Below are 22,575 nucleotides of genomic sequence, written 5' to 3' on the forward strand. Positions count from 1 at the left end.
CAATCTGGTTATGCTTATATGGTGCTTTACAAGGTGGTTGTGTACCAGGAATTAAATCTATTTTGTGGTCTTCAGGACATGAAGGAGGTAGTCCAGGTGGTAGATCTTCAGCAAAACAATCTTTAAATTGTGCAAGGAATTCTTTATGCCTAGGGTGCATATGTTTTTCTTTAGCTTGCAGTTCATTCACCCAAATTAGATAAGATTTACTATTTTTGTGTAATGCACGTTTAGCTTGAGTATGAGTAAGTAGTGGAAAAGCATTAGATGCATGCTTCCCATACAATGTAATGTTTTTTCCTTGAAAATGAATATTAATTGAATGCGTGGAATAATCTATGTCAGGATTATGCTGATGACGCCAAGGCATACCTAAAATAATATCACTGGACTGTAATGGTACAACTAGAAAATTCCTTCTTTCAGTGTATTCTCCAATTTGAATTTCTAAATCATGCACCTCTTGTGTTCCATTATACCTTGTGCCTAAGAATGCTGCTTTAATGCGATAATGCGTAGGAACAGTTTGTAATTTCAATTCTTTCACTAACTTTATAGAAATAAAATCATGTGTACTACCATCATCATGCAAAATAATATTTTCTTTTCCATGTACTAAACATTTCATTGTCAACAAAGAATGTGGAGTTGGCATACCTCGTAAAGTATCCGAAGGAGTAGTAATCTCGTCCTCATCTTCTATAAAGTCAGGCATTTTCTCATGTTCTTCATCTTCCATTGCTCTAAGATAGTTGATATGGACATTTGGCTTCTTCGATTGGCAATTGGATGCTAGATGTCCAGGTTGATGGCATTTGTAACACACTATAGGTTTGGCTTTAAATACATTGTTTGCAATTGACAGTTGACACTAGTCCAATTGGCATAGGTTGGGCTGTGGGTCAAGATGATGCAGATGGAAATAGGTATGCTATTCAATTTGGGGCGAAAGTCCTAAATGAGAGACAGAGGAGATATCCGCAAATCAAGAGGGAGCTATTGGGGATTGTCACGGCTCTTAAATGTGACAAGGAGTACTTTATTGGAGCTTCAGTTGTGGTAGAGACAGATTGCTTGCCATTGATTGGTATGATCACGAGTTGCTCTACTCCGGATATAGCCATGTTGAGATGGATTGCATACATCAAGTCATTAAATCCGGAATTTAAACACATAGCAGGGAAGGATAATCCAGTGGCAGATATGTTGTCTAGAGCTAGATATGATGATGAGGAGACTCTACTTGTAGAAGAGGATGATGCAGAAATTTCAGCCACTATGGTTGATCATGTTTGTCATGTCTATGATATTGTGGCTTTCATAGAAGAACTTTATGTTGGAGATTGGTTGCAGATTGGCAGGTACCTTAGTACACTAAGCAAAAGAGATGAATGGACAGATGAAGAGTTCAAGAAGATCAGAAGGAAAGCCTATGCTTATTTTCTCAAGGACGGATTTCTTTGGAAGCATCTAAAGAAAAGAGGCGGATTACCTTTGCGGGTTGTCTGCGATAGAGAGACATAGTTACAGGTGATGAGGGAGTTTCATGAGAGTCCTTGGGCTGGTCATAGAGGAGTATGGGCTACTTATGAGAAAATCAAGGAGAAATATTGGTGGAAAGGCATGTACAGAGATGTTTCTCACTTTGTTGAGACTTGCAGAGACTGCCAGATGTATTCAGTAGTGCGTCATCGAGATGAGCTTCATCCGACCTATCCGCTATGCATTCATTATAAGTGGGTAGTTGATTTGGTTACCATGCCTATGGGTCTATGGCAGATGAGGTACATTGTTTTGGCTAGAGAGGATCTTACCAATCATGTTGAGGGCAGATCTTTGAGAACGAAGACCACTAGTGCGGTGTGTAAGTTCTTATTGGAGGAAATTTTCTGCAGGTATGGTTGTGTGGGTAAGATTACTGCGGATCGTGGTGAATTGGATGTAGATGAAGCTAGGGAGTTTTTCTCTCAGCTAGGAATCAAGTTGGCTCTAACCACAGCATATAATCCAGAGGGAAATGGAAAGAGTGAAAGAGGGCATCCGCCGATAGTGAAAGCATTAGCCAAAGCATGCAGAGGACGGATTAGAGAATGGCCAAGACTTCTACCATTTGCTTTATGGGCTGATCGTACGACTCATAGTGTTACCATAGGATATATGCCTGCAGAGTTGATGTATGATCAAAAACCTGTTATGCCGATTGAGACTTGTGCTTTGACTTGGTCAGTTTTACCTTGGCAGGAGGATTTGACGAGAGAGGAGCTCTTAGCTCTTTGGATTCGACAGTCGGAGAGGAGACCAGAGGATATTCAGCTAGCTATTGACAGGTTGAAGGTTGCTAGACTAAAGAATAAGGACAGGTTTGACAGCAGGCATCGCTTGCGGCCTAGAGCAATAGAAGAGGGAGATTGGGTATTGGTCTTTGATAGCAGCCTTGAAAATCAGCATACTGCACTTCGGAAGATGGTGAAAAGATGGTTTGGGCTGTACATAGTCAGACATGTTTTGATAATGCAACATATGAGCTGACAGAATTGGATGGGACAGTGCTTAGAGTGCCTATTGTTGGAAAAAGAATTAAGATTTTCAAGAAAAGAGATGATGAGGATTATGCATTGGAAGAATTTTCAAGAGAAGAGCAACAAGAAGAAACTCCAATGGAAGAGACAGATGATATGACAGATAATTTTGTTGATATACCGGAAATGCATAATGAAGAGATTGATCTGTTTGTGGATCTTGATGATAATGATCATGGGTACTTGGCCCATCCGGAGGATGCGCAGGATTAGAGGGGGTGGATGTCGTATTGCTGCGCATTCGAGATGTGGAATCCACCAAAAAGGTTATGTTGCACATGGATCGTTTATCAAGGCACTTGCTTTTTATCATCACATGTAATTAGAGGGTGTCTGTCTAGATGTTGTCAGCCATTGGACATGAGTTTCAACTATATTATAATCAGCAAATAAGACTCTTATATATGGAATAAGTAGATCTTTTTGGTATTAAGTGAAGGGTACTAAAGGCTCATACTATTTTGGAAACTTGTTTGATATGCTGAGACGGAGGCTGGGGCTAATGGAAACTCATGCTATTGTGCTAGGTAATGGATTGATGAGCATGTATGCTAAGTGTGGTGTATTCGTAAAAACAGAAGAATTGTTGTTTCCTGGAATGCTCTAATCTTGGGTATCCTTGGCAATGCTGAATCTGGGTCAACTGATGGAATTGAAGGACCGCTTGAATAAGTGGAAGGGGACTGTGAATAGTAAATGGAAGAAAAGGAAAAGGCTAATTTTGGGAGGGAAAAAGCAGATTCAAAAAGGATGACAGAGATCGAATTGTGGAGGCACGGAAGGAATGGGATAGAATGCTAAATGAGGACAAGTGGCGGGATGCTGTTTTTTTTGGGGATGTCCGCAATCAGGCAGGATCTTAAAAATGGAATGAATGCTGCTGAAATTAGGGATAAGCTGGGTTTGCACTCTCTTCGTCGGCGACATTAGAAGAGATAAGGTCTCATATTTGGAGCAGCAGCACTTGGAAACTATGCAAACTACAAAGCAAGCTGTTAGGATCATATCCAGCGACACACGAAGCTGATGAGCCCTATGGCAAGAAGGGAGCAGAGTCAGGAGGAAGTGAAGGCCAGGGAGGTTTACCTGGCTTCTTCAAGATAACAACTTACCAGCCTTACTTCAATGTGGATATTGCCGAGGTGCTACAAGGAATTTTACAGTCGTTCCAGCTGAATCGTGGAGATTTTTTTTGGAGACAACAAGACACAATCCTGATTTGTATGGTCCTTTCTGGATTTGCACAACCCTGATATCTGTGGCAGACAGTAATGACAAAATTAGAATTGAGGATGAGAAGGCGAATGACGAAGGAGGGAAGGAACAATGGTCATCTACACCATGAAGCAAGGATGATGCTGTGACATAGAAAAGTGGAAGACCAGGACGAAGCTGTTGTAGAGGGAAGACAAAGATGAGTAGCGATGGAAGTGAAAGCGATGGAAAGCGGACCCTGTGATAGCGGAGATCTTCGCCATAATCATCATCAACTTCCATTTTTAAAAGCGGCCACTCAGAAGGAAAAAACCCCTACAGTTTGTTCTCCACGAAGTCCCAAAGTATGGTATCGTGTGCGGATTCATGGCTCCCAACAATCCAGGAAGGATCTACAGGATACCAAAAATTTGCTGAGGATCTTTGATTCTTGTGCAACAAAGGTCAAATTGCTAGAGCAGTTGACTTACTCTTGTCTCATGAAGATAAAATTGAGAGCAGTCGACATATTAGCTCAGACGTGTATATTGACCTTTTGAAGGCTTGCAGCAAGTCCAGGGCCCGAACACAAGCCTAGCAAATCCATGCTTTTTTTTTCTCACGACAAAATGTTGAGATATCAGGTGTTCTTGCTGATCATTTGATCACAGCATTGGCTAGCTGTGGTTTACTCGGAAATGCTTATGAAGTATTATGCTCGATGCTACATAGATCTATATATTCTTGGACCAGAATGATTTCTGGGTACATTGCACAAAGTCAAGGTTGTGAAGCCTTGAAAATGCTCCATCTTATGCAGCTAGAGGGTATATAACTAGATGAATGCACTTTCCTCAATCTTTTCAAAGCCTGTGCCCTGTTACATGATATTATTGAGGCCAAGAAGCTGCACATGGCTGCATTAAAGAAGGGCTTCACATCAGACATATTTTTGGCAAGTGCCTTGGTGAGTATGTATGGCAAGTGTGGAAGCTTTGTGGAAACCCGACTATTTCCTGCATTCACATGTATGTTGGAGTTTGTGATGTCTAACATTAATCAGCTTTACGGAGCTTACAAGTGCCATGTATAGTTGTCATAATCCAATCATATTGTAATACTGTCATGAAATCTGAAGGATTAACTGACTTTTTCCATGAAAGATGCTTTCCCTAATCATATGCTTGAGCATACACTCACAACCAAAAAACAAACCCGTCTGGAACTTGTTACTGTGTGGAAAATTGGACAATAGGATTATTCACATGTTGAATCTTCTATCCTGAAATTTGTCAAGGTCCTCCGTGGTTGCGACATTGCTTTCACAAACCCTTCGACATCTTTGGTAAACCCGACGTGAAAGCGTCGCAGAAATTTCAGGATGGGAGATACTTCAGCCTCTATTTCAGCCTCTTCTACAACTCTAGCTGCGTCTACTTCAGCTCCATCAATGACTGCTGCGTCAAGTACTTCAACAGAGGATCTAAAGCAGATTTTGCAGAATATGTCCATGTATATGTAGCTCCAAAATCAGCAAACACAATTGTATATGCAGCAGCAACAACAATTGCATCAACAGCAGTTGTCTCAGCAAAGGCAACTCTATTCGGAGTAGGAGAATGCTAACAGTGCGACTAAGGCTATTGAAGCAGTTGAGAATGAGAAGAAGCTATTTGACGGGCGTAATGTTTCAGCATATTTGAAGACATATGAGATCAAGATGGGGTTTTTCGGAGTTCCAGCTGGACTGATGAGTAAGTACTTCCTTTGTCTTGTCACACCCGCTTTGAAGACAAAAGTAACTGATCTTTTTATTCAAAATACACATTGGCAAGATTTTAAGAAGGCCTTGAAAGAAGAATACTTCCTTGAGGACTTTGGTATGTCTACTCGGCGGTCATTCCGAGAGTGGGTCTACATGCCAAACAAAGGTCTAGCTGCTTCGGAGTTGATTCAAGAATTTGAGGAGAGGTATAGTCAGCTTGATGCCATTGAACAAAGAGCATTGGATGTTGAAAAAGTTGAGCTTTTCTTGCAAGCTGCAGATCCTGCTCTTCAAGAAGAATTGGGTGAACTTCTTGAAGATCGTACGAAGCCTATGGGTCTTAAAAGTGATTGGCAGGATGCTCAGGATGCAGTCTCGACTTTGACCAAGAGGAGGATATGGAAGACTCGTCTACAGAATGGTTCCATGACACCTACACCATCATCAGCTCCTATGCCTACTTCTATCCCTGTTACTTCTTCTCCTCCTCAGCCAGTTTCTTGGCCTATGCCAGTGTCTACTGTTTCCACTCCACCTATTCCTCCTGTTCCACGACCGATGCCTACACCTTCTTCTCCAAAACCATCCACTCCATCGGTGCCTACCTCTCTTGATGACATAATCAAAGGCATCACAGATTTGACACTAGAGTCAGTCAAAGCGGAGTTGGTGGGAAAGTTGAAGGAGCAGTTTGCTTCGACTGCGCCTACTACCTCTTCTAGTGCTTCTACTGCACCTAGGAGTGCTCCTAGTGCACCTAGGAGAGATCGGAGATGTATTTGGTGTGATAGTACGGACCATCAGCATTGTAGGGATTGTGACTCTTTTCAGGATGCAAGGAGGAAGAATGTGGTATATTGGGGGCAAGATGGTAAGATTTGGTTGACTGAGACAGGAGCTTCACTTGCTACCAACTTTGGTAAAGGTGGAATGAAGAAGTTAGTTGATGACATGGCTGCGCGTACTTATTATGTGACAGCTAGAGGTGATGCTTCTGCATATGGAGTCCAGATTGAGAAGGGATCAGAGACTCAGTCAGTGCTATGGACTTATGATATGGAGACTGCAAACAAGGGGAAAATTCAGCAAACTGTTTTGACTAGTGCAGGCTCTAGCATCAGATCAGAGACAAGTTGGGACTCGCCTATTGACAGGTACTCTATTTATGCTTATTTGGCTAAGTCTCATGGTGCAAATGTACTTGTTGAGGAGAAGCGTAAGAGGGATGAAGAAAATCCAAGTGCAGCTAAGAAGACTGGAGGGGGTGAGTTTGTTACTCCACCTACTGCAGGACCGTCTTCAAGACCTGGGCCAGATCGACAAATGGAAGATGCTCAAAAGAGAGAAAAGAGGCAACAGCCTAGAGAGAGAAAGCAGCCAGGGTTCAGATTGATGTCCGATATTGAGACATCTACGGACATGAAGAGAATCTTTAATGAGAAGATACTTGGCAGTGAGGTGACTTTCACTATTTCTGAGATTTTGGGCATCTCGAAAAGAGAGTTTCAAGATCAGTTTTAGGAGGTTTTGAAGAGGAAAAGACATGCATTGACTACCACTGATACACAGGGAGTTTTGATTGGGGAGTTGGATGAGGATGAGGATGAGGTTATGGTTGATAATGCTTCTATTTTTCCGCAGGTAGAGAAGAGGGTTTAGCCTATGCATTATGCTGAAATTGATGAGCCTGTCATGATACCGCGTAGTCACTTTTCGCGGAGCCATTTGGGCTAGGGCAACTACAGAGACGATGGTAAAGATTGGAGAGAAATAGGTGCCTTATGTTGCATTGGTGGATCATGGTTCAGAGATTAATCTCATAGTTTGTGGAGTTTATGAGAGTAACAGATGGCCTATGGATGTAAAGCATGGGTGGCGTATGAGAGCCGCCAATAACACTACAGGTGATTGGTATGCTGCTTGTCCTAGTGCCAGGGTTTCTATTGGTGATGTAGAGGAGGATTTTCATTTCTTTGTGCAGGATTCATGCTCTTATCCCATAATTCTTGGTCAGCCATTCATCACAGAGATGCACATGGAAACAAAGGTCATGGATGATGGATCTGCTTATGCACGGATTCGCAGTAAAGATGGTATGAGAGCAGTTCAGTTTATGACTGTATGTGTGAACCATGTTAGAAACAGGGATACTCTCAGAGATGCACCTTTGCCCACTGTGAGGGATTCGGGTTTTCATTAGGTACCGCCGTTTCGCGAGACGACGGTGGTATAGAGGAGAGGAGATTGGAGTTCTCGCCTCCTGGCAGTGGTGTTTTCTCCTCAGGTTTTGTTGGAATTTCAGCAAACAGTTCAATGAGTTATCAGAAGACTTCTGGGTTGCCTAGAGCTGCCAGGCAGTATATATGCAGGAAGGAGAAAATTTTGAAAAATGCAGGAATTTTGGAGGATGATGAACACATAGATGGGATGTATGACAGTGTGATTTGTGCAGATACAATGACAGAGATGGGAGATATGCTGATAACTGATATGCAGAATTGTCACAGTAATGTATTAGTGCAGTCCCTGGATATGTTTCATGAAATTGCAGATTTTGTATCACAGATTGAGTCAGAGGCTGAGGTAACTCAACAAAGAGTGTTGAGTGCTGAAGAAAATCAGCAAACAGAGTTTCTAGCTGGTTATGATAAGCTTTCAGAGACACAGAGGGCTGAAAACTTTCAGCCAACAGAGTTTACTGCTGAAATATTTCAGCATTCAGAGTTTGGGGCTATTTCTATGCAGTCCATAGAGCAGAGGGCTGAGGATATTCAGCCATTGGAGTGCAGAATTGCTGATTTACAGCAAGATTTATGTAATGCAGAAGAGCACAATGAAGCCAGGGTTGACACGAAATACAAAACTGTGGATAAGAAGGTGAAGCCGGTTGCTGTAGCGCTTCCACCTGACAGTGATCAGCAAATAGAGAGGGCTGCTAAACAGCAAATTTTGAGGAATCCGGAGCATATTAGTCATAAATTTTCAGCAGAGACTCTTGCTGAATTGAAAATTGGAAATGGTGATTTCTTGCTACCCATAGAGAAGCAATGCTTTCAGGAGATGCTTGAGCGTCATGGAAGGGGATTTGCTTTTTTCCCGCATGAGATTGGATGTGTGAATCCTAATATTGTTGCTCCTATGGTCATTTTTACTATTTCTCATATCCCATGGAATCTCCGACCTATTCCAGTGCCTAAAGCACACTTGCCAAAGCTGATTGATTTATTGAATGAGAAAATCAGGATGGGAATCCTTGAGCCTTCATCTGCACCATACTCAAACAGGTGGTTTACAGTTCCAAAGAAGAATGGTACTCTCCGATTTATTCAGGACATGCAGCCAGTGAACAGAGTTACTATCAGGAATGTTGGTATAGGTCCAGTTGTGGATGAGTTTGCAGAGGCATTTGCTGGACGTGCCATCTATTCTTTAGGTGATTTGTATTCAGGATATGATCAGTTTCAGCTGGCTTTGGAAAGCAGGGACATAACCACCATGAGAACTCCTATTGGGCTTGTCAGGATGTGTACCTTGCCTCAAGGTGCCACTAATTCTGTTTCGCATATGATGAATGCCATGCATAAGGTCCTTCGTGATTTCATACCTCAGCTTACTATGCCTTTCTTGGATGATGTGCCCATTAAGGGGTGTGCAGAAGAAGAGAAGAATGAGAGTCTAAATGAGCAGGGATGCAGATACTTTGTGGCTGATCATATTTCAGCATGCGAGAAGATTTTGGCTAGGTTAGAAGAAGTGAACTTGACACTTTCAGGGCAAAAATCTGTTTTTGGAGTGAATGAAGTTGTCATTGTTGGGCATATGTGTGGATATTATGGCAAGAAACCCTCACCTGATAAGGTGAATGCTATAGGGAAGATTGCGGAGTATTGTTCTACCACTTCAGAGGTACGGAGATTCATTGGAGCTTGTGTGTTTTATATGATTTGGATACCTCATTTTGCACACATAGCAGATTGTTTGTATCAGCTGCTTCGAAAGGGGCAGAAATTCTATTGGGATGAGTGCCACACTAGAGCCATGCGAAAATTGAAGAAGTTATTGCAGAATGCTCCTACTCTCAGGAAAGCGGATTATAATTGTGGAAGGCCTATTGTATTGACAGTTGACACTAGTCCAATTGGCATAGGTTGGGCTGTGGGTCAAGATGATGTAGATGGAAATAGGTATGCTATTCGGTTTGGGGCGAAAGTCCTAAACGAGAGACAGAGGAGATATCCGCAAATCAAGAGGGAGCTATTCGGGATTGTCACGGCTCTTAAATGTGACAAGGAGTACTTTATTGGAGCTTCAGTTGTGGTAGAGACAGATTGCTTGCCATTGATTGGTATGATCACGAGTTGCTCTACTCCGGATATAGCCATGTTGAGATGGATTGCATACATCAAGTCATTAAATCCGGAATTTAAACACATAGCAGGGAAGGATAATCCAGTGGTAGATACATTGTCTAGAGCCAGATATGATGATAAGGAGACTCTACTTGCAGAAGAGGATGATGCTGAAATTTCAGCCACTATGGTTGATCATGTTTGTCATGTCTATGATATTGTGGCTTTCATAGAAGAACTCTATCTTGGAGATTGGTTGCAGATTGGCAGGTACCTTAGTACACTAAGCAAAAGAGATGAATGGACAGATGAAGAGTTCAAGAAGATCAGAAGGAAAGCCTATGGTTATTTTCTCAAGGACGGATTTCTTTGGAAGCATCCGAAGAAAAGAGGCGGATTACCTTTGTGGGTTGTCTGCGATAGAGAGACACAGTTACAGGTGATGAGGGAGTTTCATGAGAGTCCTTGGGCTGGTCATAGAGGAGCATGGGCTACTTATGAGAAAATCAAGGAGAAATATTGGTGGAAAGGCATGTATAGAGATGTTTCTCACTTTGTTGAGACTTGCAAAGACTGCCAGATGTATTCAGTAGTGCGTCATCGAGATGAGCTTCATCCGACCTATCCGCTATGCATTCATTATAAGTGGGTAGTTGATTTGGTTACCATGCCTATGGGTCTATGGCAGATGAGGTACATTGTTTTGGCTAGAGAGGATCTTACCAATCATGTTGAGGGCAGATCTTTGAGAACGAAGACCACTAGTGCGGTGTGTAAGTTCTTATTGGAGGAAATTTTCTGCAGGTATGGTTGTGTGGGTAAGATCACTGCGGATCGTGGTGAATTGGATGTAGATGAAGCTAGGGAGTTTTTCTCTCAGCTAGGAATCAAGTTGGCTCTAACCACAACATATAATCCAGAGGGAAATGGAAAGAGTGAAAGAGGGCATCCACCGATAGTGAAAGCATTAGCCAAAGCATGGAGAGGACGGATTAGAGAATGGTTGAGACTTCTACCATTTGCTTTATGGGCTGATCGTACGACTCATAGTGTTACCACAGGATATATGCCTGCAGAGTTGATGTATGGTCAAAAACCTGTTATGCCGATTGAGACTTGTGCTTTGACTTGGTCAGTTTTACCTTGGCAGGAGGATTTGACGAGAGAGGAGCTCTTAGCTCTTCGGATTCGACAGTTGGAGGGGAGACCAGAGGATATTCAGCTAGCTATTGACAGGTTGAAGGTTGCTAGACTAAAGAAGAAGGACAGGTTTGACAGCAAGCATCGCTTGCAGCCTAGAGCAATAGAAGAGGGAGATTGGGTATTGGTCTTTGATAGCAGCCTTGAAAATAAGCATACTGCACTTCGGAAGATGGTGAAAAGATGGTTTGGGCTGTACATAGTCAGACATGTCTTTGATAATGCAACATATGAGCTGACAGAATTGGATGGGACAGTGCTTAGAGTGCCTACTGCTGGAAAAATAATCAAGATTTTCAAGAAAAGAGATGATGAGGATTATGCATTGGAAGAATTTTCAAGAGAAGAGCAACAAGAAGAAACTCCAATGGAAGAGACAGATGATATGACAGATAATTTTGTTGATATACCGGAAACGCATAATGAAGAGATTGATCTGTTTGTGGATCTTGATGATAACGATCATGGGTACTTGGCCCATCCGGAGGATGCGCAGGATTAGAGGGGGTGGATGTCGTATTGTTGCGCATTCGAGATGTGGATTCCACCAAAAAGGTTATGTTGCACATGGATCGTTTATCAAGGCACTTGCTTTTTATCATCACATGTAATTAGAGGGTGTCTGTCTAGATGTTGTCAGCCATTGGACATGAGTTTCAACTATATTATAATCAGCAAATAAGACTCTTATATATGGAATAAGTAGATCTTTTTGGTATTAAGTGAAGGGTACTAAAGGTTCATACTATTTTGGAAACTTGTTTGATATGCTGAGACGGAGGCTGGGGCTAATGGAAACTCATGCTATTGTGCTAGGTAATGGATTGATGAGCATGTATGCTAAGTGTGGTGTATTCCTAAAAACAGAAGAATTGTTGTTTCTTAGAATGCTCTAATCTTGGGTATCCTTGGCAATGCTGAATCTGGGTCAACTAATGGAATTGAAGGACCGCTTGAATAAGTGGAAGGGGATTGTGAATAGTAAATGGAAGAAAAGCAAAAGGCTAATTTTGGGAGGGAAAAAGCAGATTCGAAAAGGATGACAGAGATCGAATTGTGGAGGCATGGAAGGAACGTGATAGAATGCTAAATGAGGATGAGTGGCGGGATGCTGTTTTTTTTGGGGATGTTCGCAATCAGGCAGGATCTTAAAAATGGAATGAATGCTGCTGAAATTAGGGATAAGCTGGGTTTGCACTCTCTTCGTCGGCGACATTAGAAGAGACAAGGTCTCATATTTGGAGCAGCAGCACTTGGAAACTATGCAAACTACAAAGCAAGCTGTTAGGATCATATCCAGCGACACACGAAGCTGATGAGCCCTATGGCAAGAAGGGAGCAGAGTCAGGAGGAAGTGAAGGCCAGGGAGGTTTACCTGGCTTCTTCAAGATAACAACTTACCAACCTTACTTCAATGTGGATACTGCCGAGGTGCTACAAAGAATTTTACAGTCGTTCCAACTGAATCGTGGAGATTTTTTTTTGGAGACAACAAGACACAATCCTGATTTGTATGGTCCTTTCTGGATTTGCACAACCTTGATATTTGTGGCAGACAATAATGACAGAATTCAAATTGAGGATGAGAAGGCGAATGACGAAGGAGGGAAGGAACGATGGTCATCTACACCATGAAGCAAGGATGATGGTGTGACATAGAAAAGCGGAAGACCAGGACGAAGCTGTTGTAGAGGGAAGACAAAGATGAGTAGCGATGGAAGTGAGAGCGATGGAAAGCGGACCCTGTGATAGCGGAGATCTTCGCCGTAATCGTCATCAACTTCCATTTTTAAAAGCGGCCACTCAGAAGGAAAAAACCCCTATAGTTTGTTCTCCACGAAGTCCCAAAGTACGGTATCGTGTGCGGATTCATGGCTCCCAACAATCCAAGAAGGATCTACAGGATACCAAAAGTTTGTTGAGGATCTTTGATTCTTGTGCAACAAAGGTCAAATTGCTAGAGCAGTTGACTTACTCTTGTCTCATGAAGATAAAATTGAGAGCAGTCGACATATTAGCTCAGACGTGTATATTGACCTTTTGAAGGCTTGCAGCAAGTCTAGGGCCCGAACACAAGGCCAGCAAATCCATGCTTTTTTTTTCTCACGACAAAATGTTGAGATATCAGGAGTTCTTGCTAATCATTTGATCACAGCATTGGCTAGCTGTGGTTTGCTCGGAAATGCTTATGAAGTATTATGCTCGATGCTACACAGATCTGTATATTCTTGGACCAGAATGATTTCTGGGTACATTGCACAAAGTCAAGGTTGTGAAGCCTTGAAAATGCTCCATCTTATGCAGCTAGAGGGTATATAACTAGATGAATGCACTTTCCTCAATCTTTTCAAAGCCTGTGCCCAGTTACATGATATTATTGAGGCCAAGAAGCTGCATATGGCTGCATTAAAGAAGGGCTTCACATCAGACATATTTGTGGCAAGTGCCTTGGTGAGTATGTATGGCAAGTGTGGAAGCTTTGTGGAAACCCGACTATTTCCTGCATTCACATGTATGTTGGAGTTTGTGATGTCTAACATTAATCAGCTTTACGGAGCTTACAAGTGCCATGTATAGTTGTCATAATCCAATCATATTGTAATACTGTCATGAAATCTGAAGGATTAACTGACTTTTTCCATGAAAGATGCTTTCCCTAATCATATGCTTGAGCATACACTCACAACCAAAAAACAAACCCGTCTGGAACTTGTTGCTGTGTGGAAAATTGGACAATAGGATTATTTACATGTTGAATCTTCTATCCTGAAATTTGTCAAGGTCCTCCGTGGTTGCAACATTGCTTTCGCAAACCCTTCGACAGCGTCCCCATCAACTTCTCGCACAAAGAATCCACTTTGTGTATGAGCCCCGGTCAACAAAGTTTACGGAATTCACCGTAAAACCTCACGGATCCACTGTGGCACGGAATCCACCGTGAAATATGCCTCCTGGCATCACTCTCTCTCTCTCTCTCTAACTCACTCACTCACTCACTTTCTCTTATTTTATCTTGCATTGATCTCTCTCACTTCTTCTCTCTATACATCTCTTCATCAACAAAAAGAAAGAGAGAAGTAAAGAAAAGAGAAAAACAAAGATAGAAGAGAGAATGCACTTACCTCAAAGCCTGAAGAAGAATTGATTCATGCTTCTCTCCTTCTTCTTCTCCTTCATAGATTCCCTCATCCTTTGTAGTTGTCCCCTTACTTTTCATGGTGGATTGGTAGTGGCAATGGCCTCTCTCTCTCTCTCTTTCTCTCTCAATCTCCCTTGCGTTGATCACTCTTACTTATTCTCTTATACATCTGTTCATTAACAAAAAGAAAGAGAGAAGTAAAGAAAAGAGAAAAACAAAGAGAGAAGAGATAATACACTTACCTCAAAGCTTGAAAAAGAATCCCTTCGTATGTCCCTCCATTTTCTTCTCCTTCTTCACGAGTTCCTTCCTTATCCTTTACACTTATCCCTCCCTCTTCTTAGATAGCGGCAGTGGTGGCGGCCTCTCTCTCTCTCTCTCTCTCTCTCTCTCTCTCTCTTGTTTCCCATCTGTAAAATGCAATGCTTAGGTTTTTACACTTTTTTATGAATCCCTTTTCTCTACCCTTTTTTATTTCTCTTTGTCTCTCCTTTCCTTTCGCTCCCTTCTTCTCTCTATTTCTCTCCCTCCTTCCCTCCCTCTCTTTCCATATATCTCTTTGCAAAGAAAAATAAAATAAAAAAATAAGAAAACACAAAATTAAAGCAAGAAGAGGCAATGTACCTATCTCAAAGGCTTGAAGATGAAACCCTTTGTACCTTCTATTTGCACATTCCCTCCCTTCTTCCTTGCACACTTCTCATTCTTCTTTGTGTATAGTGGCAGTGGCGGTGATAGTGGTGATGAGCTCCCTCTCTCTCTCTCTCTCTATTAAAGATTTAAGCCCTCTCGCTTTCTCTTTCATTCTTTCTCGCAAATGTTTTCTCTGCAAATGCCACACTCAAGTTTTCGAAACTTTTTTCTGACTGGTGTTGCTAAAAGTGTCAATATATGTGTCGCTATTAGCGTCATTAATTTTGTAGTGATGCTAATAGCAACGCTTTTAGCGATGCCTCTTTTTTGCATCGTAAATGGCCGTCGCTATTGCCCCATTCCCGTGTAGTGTCTCTAGCCTAAAAATAGCCATATAATAGGGTAGATAGTGAATTCATGCCTCAATTTTAGTGTCAGAACAAATTTCAAACGTTACTGTAGAATTTGTCACAAGGTATTCTCTGCTTCTTTTGAAAATTGTCTTATAGTGCCAACTATGAGGTCATGCTTGTGTTTTCTTTGGGAGAAGGGTTAATCCATTAGATCTTTGGGGACCATATATGTCCACGATTACTTGATTTTATCCTATATTAAGGTTAAGGGTTCCATTGAACCAATTCTTGTGTGTTCTTCCTTCAAATAGTTAAGGTATTCCTAATAAAATCCTGTAAGATATTCCATAAGAGGCCCCATAGAAATTAGGTTTTACCAATAGAAGTGGGTAAGAGATGATCTCATAGGAGTTGGATTTTACCACCAAATAGATCAATCAATAATCTCTTCTAGCCATCGTTTTTTTAGCATAAGAGAGGATGCCCAAGGGATTTATTTTGCTATGATTTGCTAGTCGAATGAGCCACTAGGTAGGTTGCATACCTCTTTCATTATCACATCTATCATTATGTTCATTGATGAGTCTCCTTCAATCAATGCATTAATGATGAAACAACACCAGTCTCTGCTATATGCGAAGATCCAAGAAAGTGTCAACCACATCCTCTTCCAACATATGATCTAGAGCTTTATTATTCTTTTCTATAGTTGTGGGACTCCTACGGGATTGGAGATCTAGGATTCATAACTTCTTGTGAGGATATTTTTGAATCATTTTTTATAAATAGGCCATAATATCAAAAATTGATGAAATGCTAGGTTTGGATGGAACATGTCCAAGTTATTGATAAAATCATACTTGTTAATGGGTTGCACTAGCTTTTCCAGGCTACTTCGGAATGGGGCATAGCCATTTTCATCTTTTACCTTTACTCCATTACAGGTTGTAACATTGCTTCACCTACTAAGTCTAGAGGCACTTCCATTTCTTCTATTTCTAGGTCCCTCTCTAGAGTCCTTTGTAGCAGGAGAGTGTTTCAACTATACAATGTTGTACTATACTATTATTGGCTTTATTGGGAGTCTAAACTTCATAGTCTTTACTAGTGGGGCATTCTCTTTTGAATCTTTTGCTTGTTTTTTTTTAGCTTGCATAATAGAGGCTACTTCTCATTCTACCAAGTTGGATGTGGATTCCTAAAGTTGCAAATAAGCTTCCACTCAGAGCCCCATATCGTGTTCAGCCCCTTGGAGCATCTACTAGCTGAGATGCACCCCCTTCTCAACCTAGTCCACCTTCCTCAAGTCACCCTCACAAGGGTCGTCCTCAGCATCCCCACAAGAAACATAAGTGGAAGCCAAGCAGAAACTCATTTTGGAAGCTCCTCATATATCAATGGAGTCGAAAAAGAATAAGTTACATGAAAAGGATGTGAAAAGCTCTTCATTTTGATGTCAAGATTCTTCATTCTAGCAATAATATTGTAGCATGACATATTTTGTATATGGCTTAACAGTATGCATAAAATAGAATTTCATAAGTATTCGAAACCCTAAAAAGACACAAATAGATTCCATGATCATATATAAGATATGAAAGTGGAAAAATATCTAAGAATTGCAGCTGTTGATAAACTTGTGGCAATAATAGCAGACTTAGAACCTTCAAAAATCAAAATAGATAAGTACAAGCACTATGCATATTGGATCATAAAATTCACCAAAGATTACGAAGTGAAATGGGGCACACCTAAATTCTACATGTTGAATGTGATTGATTCACCTATTGAAGTGTGTGTAAAAGCCTTTTAATGTGATATTGCACAATGCACTGATGTGCTCGCATATGCTTATCACATGCTACACATTTCCATATAGTGTGTTTGGTATGCCATTTCTTTTCAACAATATTGTTAGAGTATTCTTTTTTTTTTAAATTCTTGATTTTTGTTCACATACCACACATTGTTTATTGCTTCTCCCTTCACACTTTACAAGCACATGATTATCCATTAGCATAATATTCCCATTTCCATTATTATTTGCATTCATAGTTGCTTGATGATTTATTTCTCTTAATGTGTATGGTGTTGTGCTATACATATTCTCAATCAAGATTTCTCATGAATCTTGAACTTGATTTTCCAACATGGTATCACAACTCATCAAGTTGTTAGTCCTCTAGCATTGGAAAAGATGCCTTTTATCAAGAACCCTAAGAAGGATATTTTGTAAAGCAATGGCAAGGTCTACATCCATAATGAAGTGCCTTTAATGGATGACAACATTCAATTGAGACACGAAGGAGAATATGGTTAACATACAAGGCCAATAATAACAACTCATACTTGTTAGGATTTGACATGCAACCCTACTTTCCATGGGACACTTTCTTTTGGACCTTGCCATTCCCAATGGCATGGCAAATTCAAACCTTACCAATCCATTGACAATCATTGTAAATTTACACTTTTTTCACTATTATAATTGTAGACATAAATATGTAACTAAAAATTGCCAACTACAATTACAATCGAAAGCACCAAGCAAATATATCTTATTATTAATGTCTGTGCTACTTTATGAAATGAAATGAAATGAAGCAAATAATATCACAAAAATATCCAATACAACTACAAGTAATGTGTCATTTTCTCATTATATGATATTATATGCTCTAAATTATTTTCGATTTTAGACAGGCATTCCACCTCATTCCCTATCTATAGACAATTACCAAAAATCTTAACACTTCCGCATGGATAGGCAATTTTCTAGGTTGCCACGGGTGGATGTTGCTAAAATCCTATCTTATCGTCGCTTGAACTCACGGCCAACATGAACATTGAAGACTCAAGAGAGTAGAGACCCGAGCCTCGAGGGATACATCGGTATTGACCAAATGAGACAACCCAAGTTCCAACGCTCGGTAAATACATCCATCTCAGTACTAGTCTCTAGACTCTTTTAAAAAGCAGACAAGTCCAGCCCAAAGAACACGCACGTTTCGCTTTTAAATGACAAATCTGGCGTCATTGGTCACTTTCACTTCTGTAAAATGCCAGTGCGGCCATAAGAATCGAAATGATAAACTATACCGGCTAATTGAACGGCCTGCAAATCAATCCATCTCCTCTCCCGCAAATATATCTTTTGCAAAGTGTTGCAGCTGATCAAATCTGCGAGATGGGGTGGCATCTGCAGTGGTGGTGGTGGTGCAGCTTCATCTTGAGCGGCATCGTTGCTTTCCATTATGTGCTCGTTGATCGGTGCCGAAATTCACGTAGAGTGTCTGCTTTTGCGCCTGAATTGCCTCCTAGCCCGCCATATTCCTTGCCCATCGTCGGCCATCTCCATTTGCTCGGAGAGCTTCCCCACCAATCCCTTCACAGTCTCGCTAGGATTCATGGCCCTCTGATGAGCCTGCGGTTGGGTTCTGTCCGCGCCATAGTTGCGTCCACAGCTGACGCGGCCAGAGACATCCTTCAGACCCACGATTCTAACTTCTTTTCTCGAGCCCGGACTGCAGCGGCAGTGCATTGTTGCTTTGACTGCACCAATATCGCCCTGGCTCCCTCGGGTCCTTCCTGGAGACTACTCCGCCGACTCTGTGTCACGGAGCTCCTGTCCAAGAAAAGACTCGAGGGTTTCCGCCCCATGCGAGCAGAAGAAATGGCTCTTCTGGTACGATCCGTCTATGCGGACAGTAAGATGGATAGAGAAGTGCAGGTATTCTCTCGGCTTGCGCACACCGCAAATAATATTGTCTCCAGAATGGCTGTGGGGAAGACAATCCTCGAGCTGTGTAAGGATGGTAATCCTCAGGATCCCTCGACAACTATTGTAGATCTGATTATCAAGGTGCATCACCTGATGGGCGTGTTTAACGTGGGAGACTTTATACCTTCTTTGCAATGGATGGATTTGCAAGGTCAGTACTGCCGCCGAAACAAAGCTAGACTCTTTTTCCCAACAAGCTAAACACTAAGTAGCGGGTTTTACTTCCCGAACTTCACATGGCAGCTGTTCTCGTTTTACACTTGCTTCTTATCCTTCCTTCAGGGAGACGATATTTTGTTTCTAAACAGTTTCTGTGCAATTAGGTTACGTGAAACGCATGAAGTCTGTTGGGAAGGGTTGGAACGTCCTCCTCCAGAAGCTTATTGACTCACGGCGCGGATCAGAGAGAGCGGTAGACCAGAGCTCTCCCAAGGATCTACTGGACGTGTTGTTGTCGATACGCCAAGACAATCAGCAATTAGACGTGCCGATCACGGATGCTAACATCAAGGGTGTCTTGATGGTAAGATGGCGGTAACTAATACCGATCTTTCATCACTGCTAGAGATAATTGGTTCAGCCGCTAATTTGATTAATTCGTACACGTCCCGTTAAGTTATAGCGATCATTAAGCCTAATCGGTTCGTCGTTGTTTCTTTAATTAATATATATTCAGGATATGTTTACTGGTGGAACTGACACGAGTGCAGCGACTGTGGAGTGGGCGCTTGCGGAGCTGTTGAGAAAACCTGCGATCCTCAAGAAGCTACAAAACGAATTGGACTGTGTGGTGGGAAGAGAGTGCCTCGTCGTGCAGGAAAGCGACATACCAAAGCTGCCGTACTTACAAGCAGTGGTGAAAGAGACTATGAGGCTGCACCCAGTCGGGCCACTGATGGTACCGCACGTAGCGATCCAGTCATGCACGGTGGCAGGCTACCATGTTCCAGCCGGAACAAGAGCGTTCGTGAATGTATGGGCGATAGGGAGGGATCCGAATGCATGGGAACGAGCGACGGAGTTTTGGCCGGAGAGGTTTGTGGGGAGCGATGTGGATGTGATGGGCAAGCACTTCCAGCTATTGCCATTCGGGGCGGGGAAGAGGGCCTGTCCGGGGCGGGCACTGGGGCTGTCGACTGTGCAGCTGATGCTAGGCAGCTTGATGCATGGCTTTGAATGGGAGCTTCCATTAATACAGCAACCGGCGGCCGCTCAGAATATTCACATGGAGCTCGACATGTCTGAGATGTTCAGTCTCGTCATGGGGAAGGCAATCCGACTCGTCGCCACGGCCACTCCCAGATTGCCTGCACATCTCTACGTCGAGTCCTCCCTGCCAACTTGAGCAATGAGCTTCCACATACGTATTCAAGCCCTGTATACCTAATTTCCTTAAGCAATACTATACAGATGTACGGCTTGTTTCCTTAAGCAATACTATACGTATTCAAGCCCTGTATAACTAATTTCCTTAAGCAATACTATACAGATGTACGGCTTGTTTCCTTAAGCAATACTCTACGTATTCAAGCCCTGTATAACTAATTTCCTTAAGCAATACTATACGTATTCAAGCCCTGGTATAGTATTCATGCCCTGTATAACTAATTTCCTTAAGCAATACTATACGTATTCAAGCCCTGTATAACTAATTTCCTTAAGCAATACTGTACAGATGTACGGCTTGTTTGTTGTCCACTTTAAAGCGCAGATACGTTAATTCCTATTCCTCTGAGTTTCTCGCAAAGAAACAAAGAAGAAGTATTGAAATATATAATAAAATAATATTGAGACGGAAAAAACGGACACGCTGCAATGTTAAAATGTATATATTTATATATTTAGTATATATATTATTTTGGCTATAGGTTTCTGAGGCCCCAAACGTCCACAAGGCCTTCAAAACGTATACCATGCTCCAAGCCTAGGTCAATTTGAAATAAAGTGAACAGATTTTTCCCTTCTCTCTCTCTCTCTCTCTCTATCCACTTTTGAGTTGGAACAAACCCCCCCCTTGTGTGTGTGTGCATGCGTGTGCAACATGAAGCTGCAACCATGGGGAGTGGCCTCTCTCCCTATCTCTCTATGTGTGCATGATATGGAGTTTCCCCTCTCTCTCATAGTGCGCAACCCACTAGCTTAGGGTTTAGGCGGTCTCTCTCCCTCTCTTTCTCTCTTTTGCATGCTATGGAGTTGCCCCCCTCTCTCATAGTCTACAAGCCACCAGTTTAGAGTTTAGTGCCATTGTAGTAGAGCAAAGGCCAAGTAGTCGAGCAACCATGGAGCCCACGGCCATGGAGAGCTCTCTCTCTCTCTCTCTCTCTCTCTCTCTCTCTTTGCCCATAAGGTAGGGTAGTGGGACCTAGGGCTGGCGTGCATGTAGAGCACAGTGATAGGGTGCAACAACTATAGAGCAGTGCGTGCGAGACAGCACCTGCAGTTGGTCCTCCCTCTCTCTCATTGTTTTCTCTCTCTGTCATGCCTGTAGGTTTGCAAGACAAAGGCGTGCAGACATACAAACCTGTGTGAGCAGGTTTGGGAGAAGGCAGACAGTCGGTGTGCTAACCCTTCTCTAGTCCCCCTCCTCTATCTCTCTCGTCCCCCATGCTATAGAGCCTTCCCTCTCCCTCATAAGGTTTAAGGCGTGAAGGCTAGACACTGTGGCAACTTGTCCTTGGAGAAGAGTAGCAAGGCAATTGAGTAGAGATGATAGTTCTAAGTGACTTGGGTGACATCGACCAAGAGCGAGAGCAAGGATCGGGTCAAGGAGAATGTTAAAGTGGCAGCAACATGAGAGAGAGAGAGAGAGAGAGAGAGAGGGAATGAGGAAAATTTTGAGGAAGAGAGAGGGAGGGGGAAAGAGTAACATTCTTGGGGGTATATATATTTATATATTAATGTATGTATATACATGTGTATGTGTTTGAAAATTTTTTGGGGAGGGAGGTGTGGAGAGAGAGAGTAAAAGAGAGGGAGAGAAAATAAAATGAGAGAGAGAAAGGGGGGATGAAACAAGAAAGAAAGAAAGGGAAGGGGAGAGTGAGAGAGAGTGTGTGTATATGTGAAAAAGAAAAAAAGGGAGGAGAGAGAAAATGAGAGTGAAAAAGAAGAAAAGGAAGGAGAGAGAAAATGAGAGAGAGAGAGAATTAAACATCTAATTGGAGAAAGAGTAAAGATGAGAGAGAGGGAGGGAGAAAGGATAAACGTAAAAGGAGATACACAAACAAACACACACAGATATGTGTTTGTGTGTAGAGAGAGAGAGAGAAAAGCACAGAGAGAGAGAGAGAGAGAGAGAGAGAGAATCCTATGATTTGCAACTCCTGTATGCTGGAAGAAAGAAGCCAACAAAACAAAGTTCTTGGGCTTTGCTTGTGATGCTACTTCATACAGGTTTGGGTGATAGTACATTAGCTATTCCATGGTAGGTTAAATGGTAATGGGGGAGGAAGAAACAAGAAAAACAAAGTTGAGAGAGAGAGAGAGAGAGAGAGAGAGAGAGAGACAGAGAGAGAGAGAGAGCACATGAACTGAGAGGAGAAAAAGAAGTAAGGGAAGAGAGAAAACACAAGGAGGAGAGTA

General features: G+C 42.1%; 1 protein-coding gene across 1 annotated transcript; it reads left to right on the forward strand.

Moving 5' to 3' along the window:
- The first annotated feature begins 18,319 nt into the window (after positions 1-18,319).
- On the forward strand, positions 18,320-20,649 carry LOC148035518 (flavonoid 3'-monooxygenase CYP75B137-like). The gene is made up of 3 exons (XM_087677473.1): positions 18,320-19,144; positions 19,317-19,516; positions 19,670-20,649. Exons 1-3 carry the CDS (start codon positions 18,400-18,402, stop codon positions 20,336-20,338), a joined length of 1,614 nt encoding a protein of 537 aa, XP_087533599.1. The 5' UTR covers positions 18,320-18,399; the 3' UTR covers positions 20,339-20,649.
- The last annotated feature ends 1,926 nt before the right edge of the window (positions 20,650-22,575 follow it).

Source organism: Lygodium microphyllum, chromosome 5, assembly GCF_053477565.2.
Source record: "Lygodium microphyllum isolate KBCC chromosome 5, Lygodium_microphyllum_v1.1.10, whole genome shotgun sequence".
Lineage (NCBI taxonomy): Eukaryota > Viridiplantae > Streptophyta > Polypodiopsida > Schizaeales > Lygodiaceae > Lygodium > Lygodium microphyllum.

What these genes read in the sequence shown, in the direction of transcription:
- LOC148035518 (XM_087677473.1), top strand. Translation starts at nt 18,400, where the DNA reads ATGGGGTGGCATCTGCAGTGGTGGTGGTGGTGCAGCTTCATCTTGAGC. An exon ending in GCAATGGATGGATTTGCAAG is followed by an intron (nt 19,145 to 19,316) that starts GTCAGTACTGCC and finishes CTGTGCAATTAG; the next exon opens with GTTACGTGAAACGCATGAAG. An exon ending in ACATCAAGGGTGTCTTGATG is followed by an intron (nt 19,517 to 19,669) that starts GTAAGATGGCGG and finishes ATATATATTCAG; the next exon opens with GATATGTTTACTGGTGGAAC.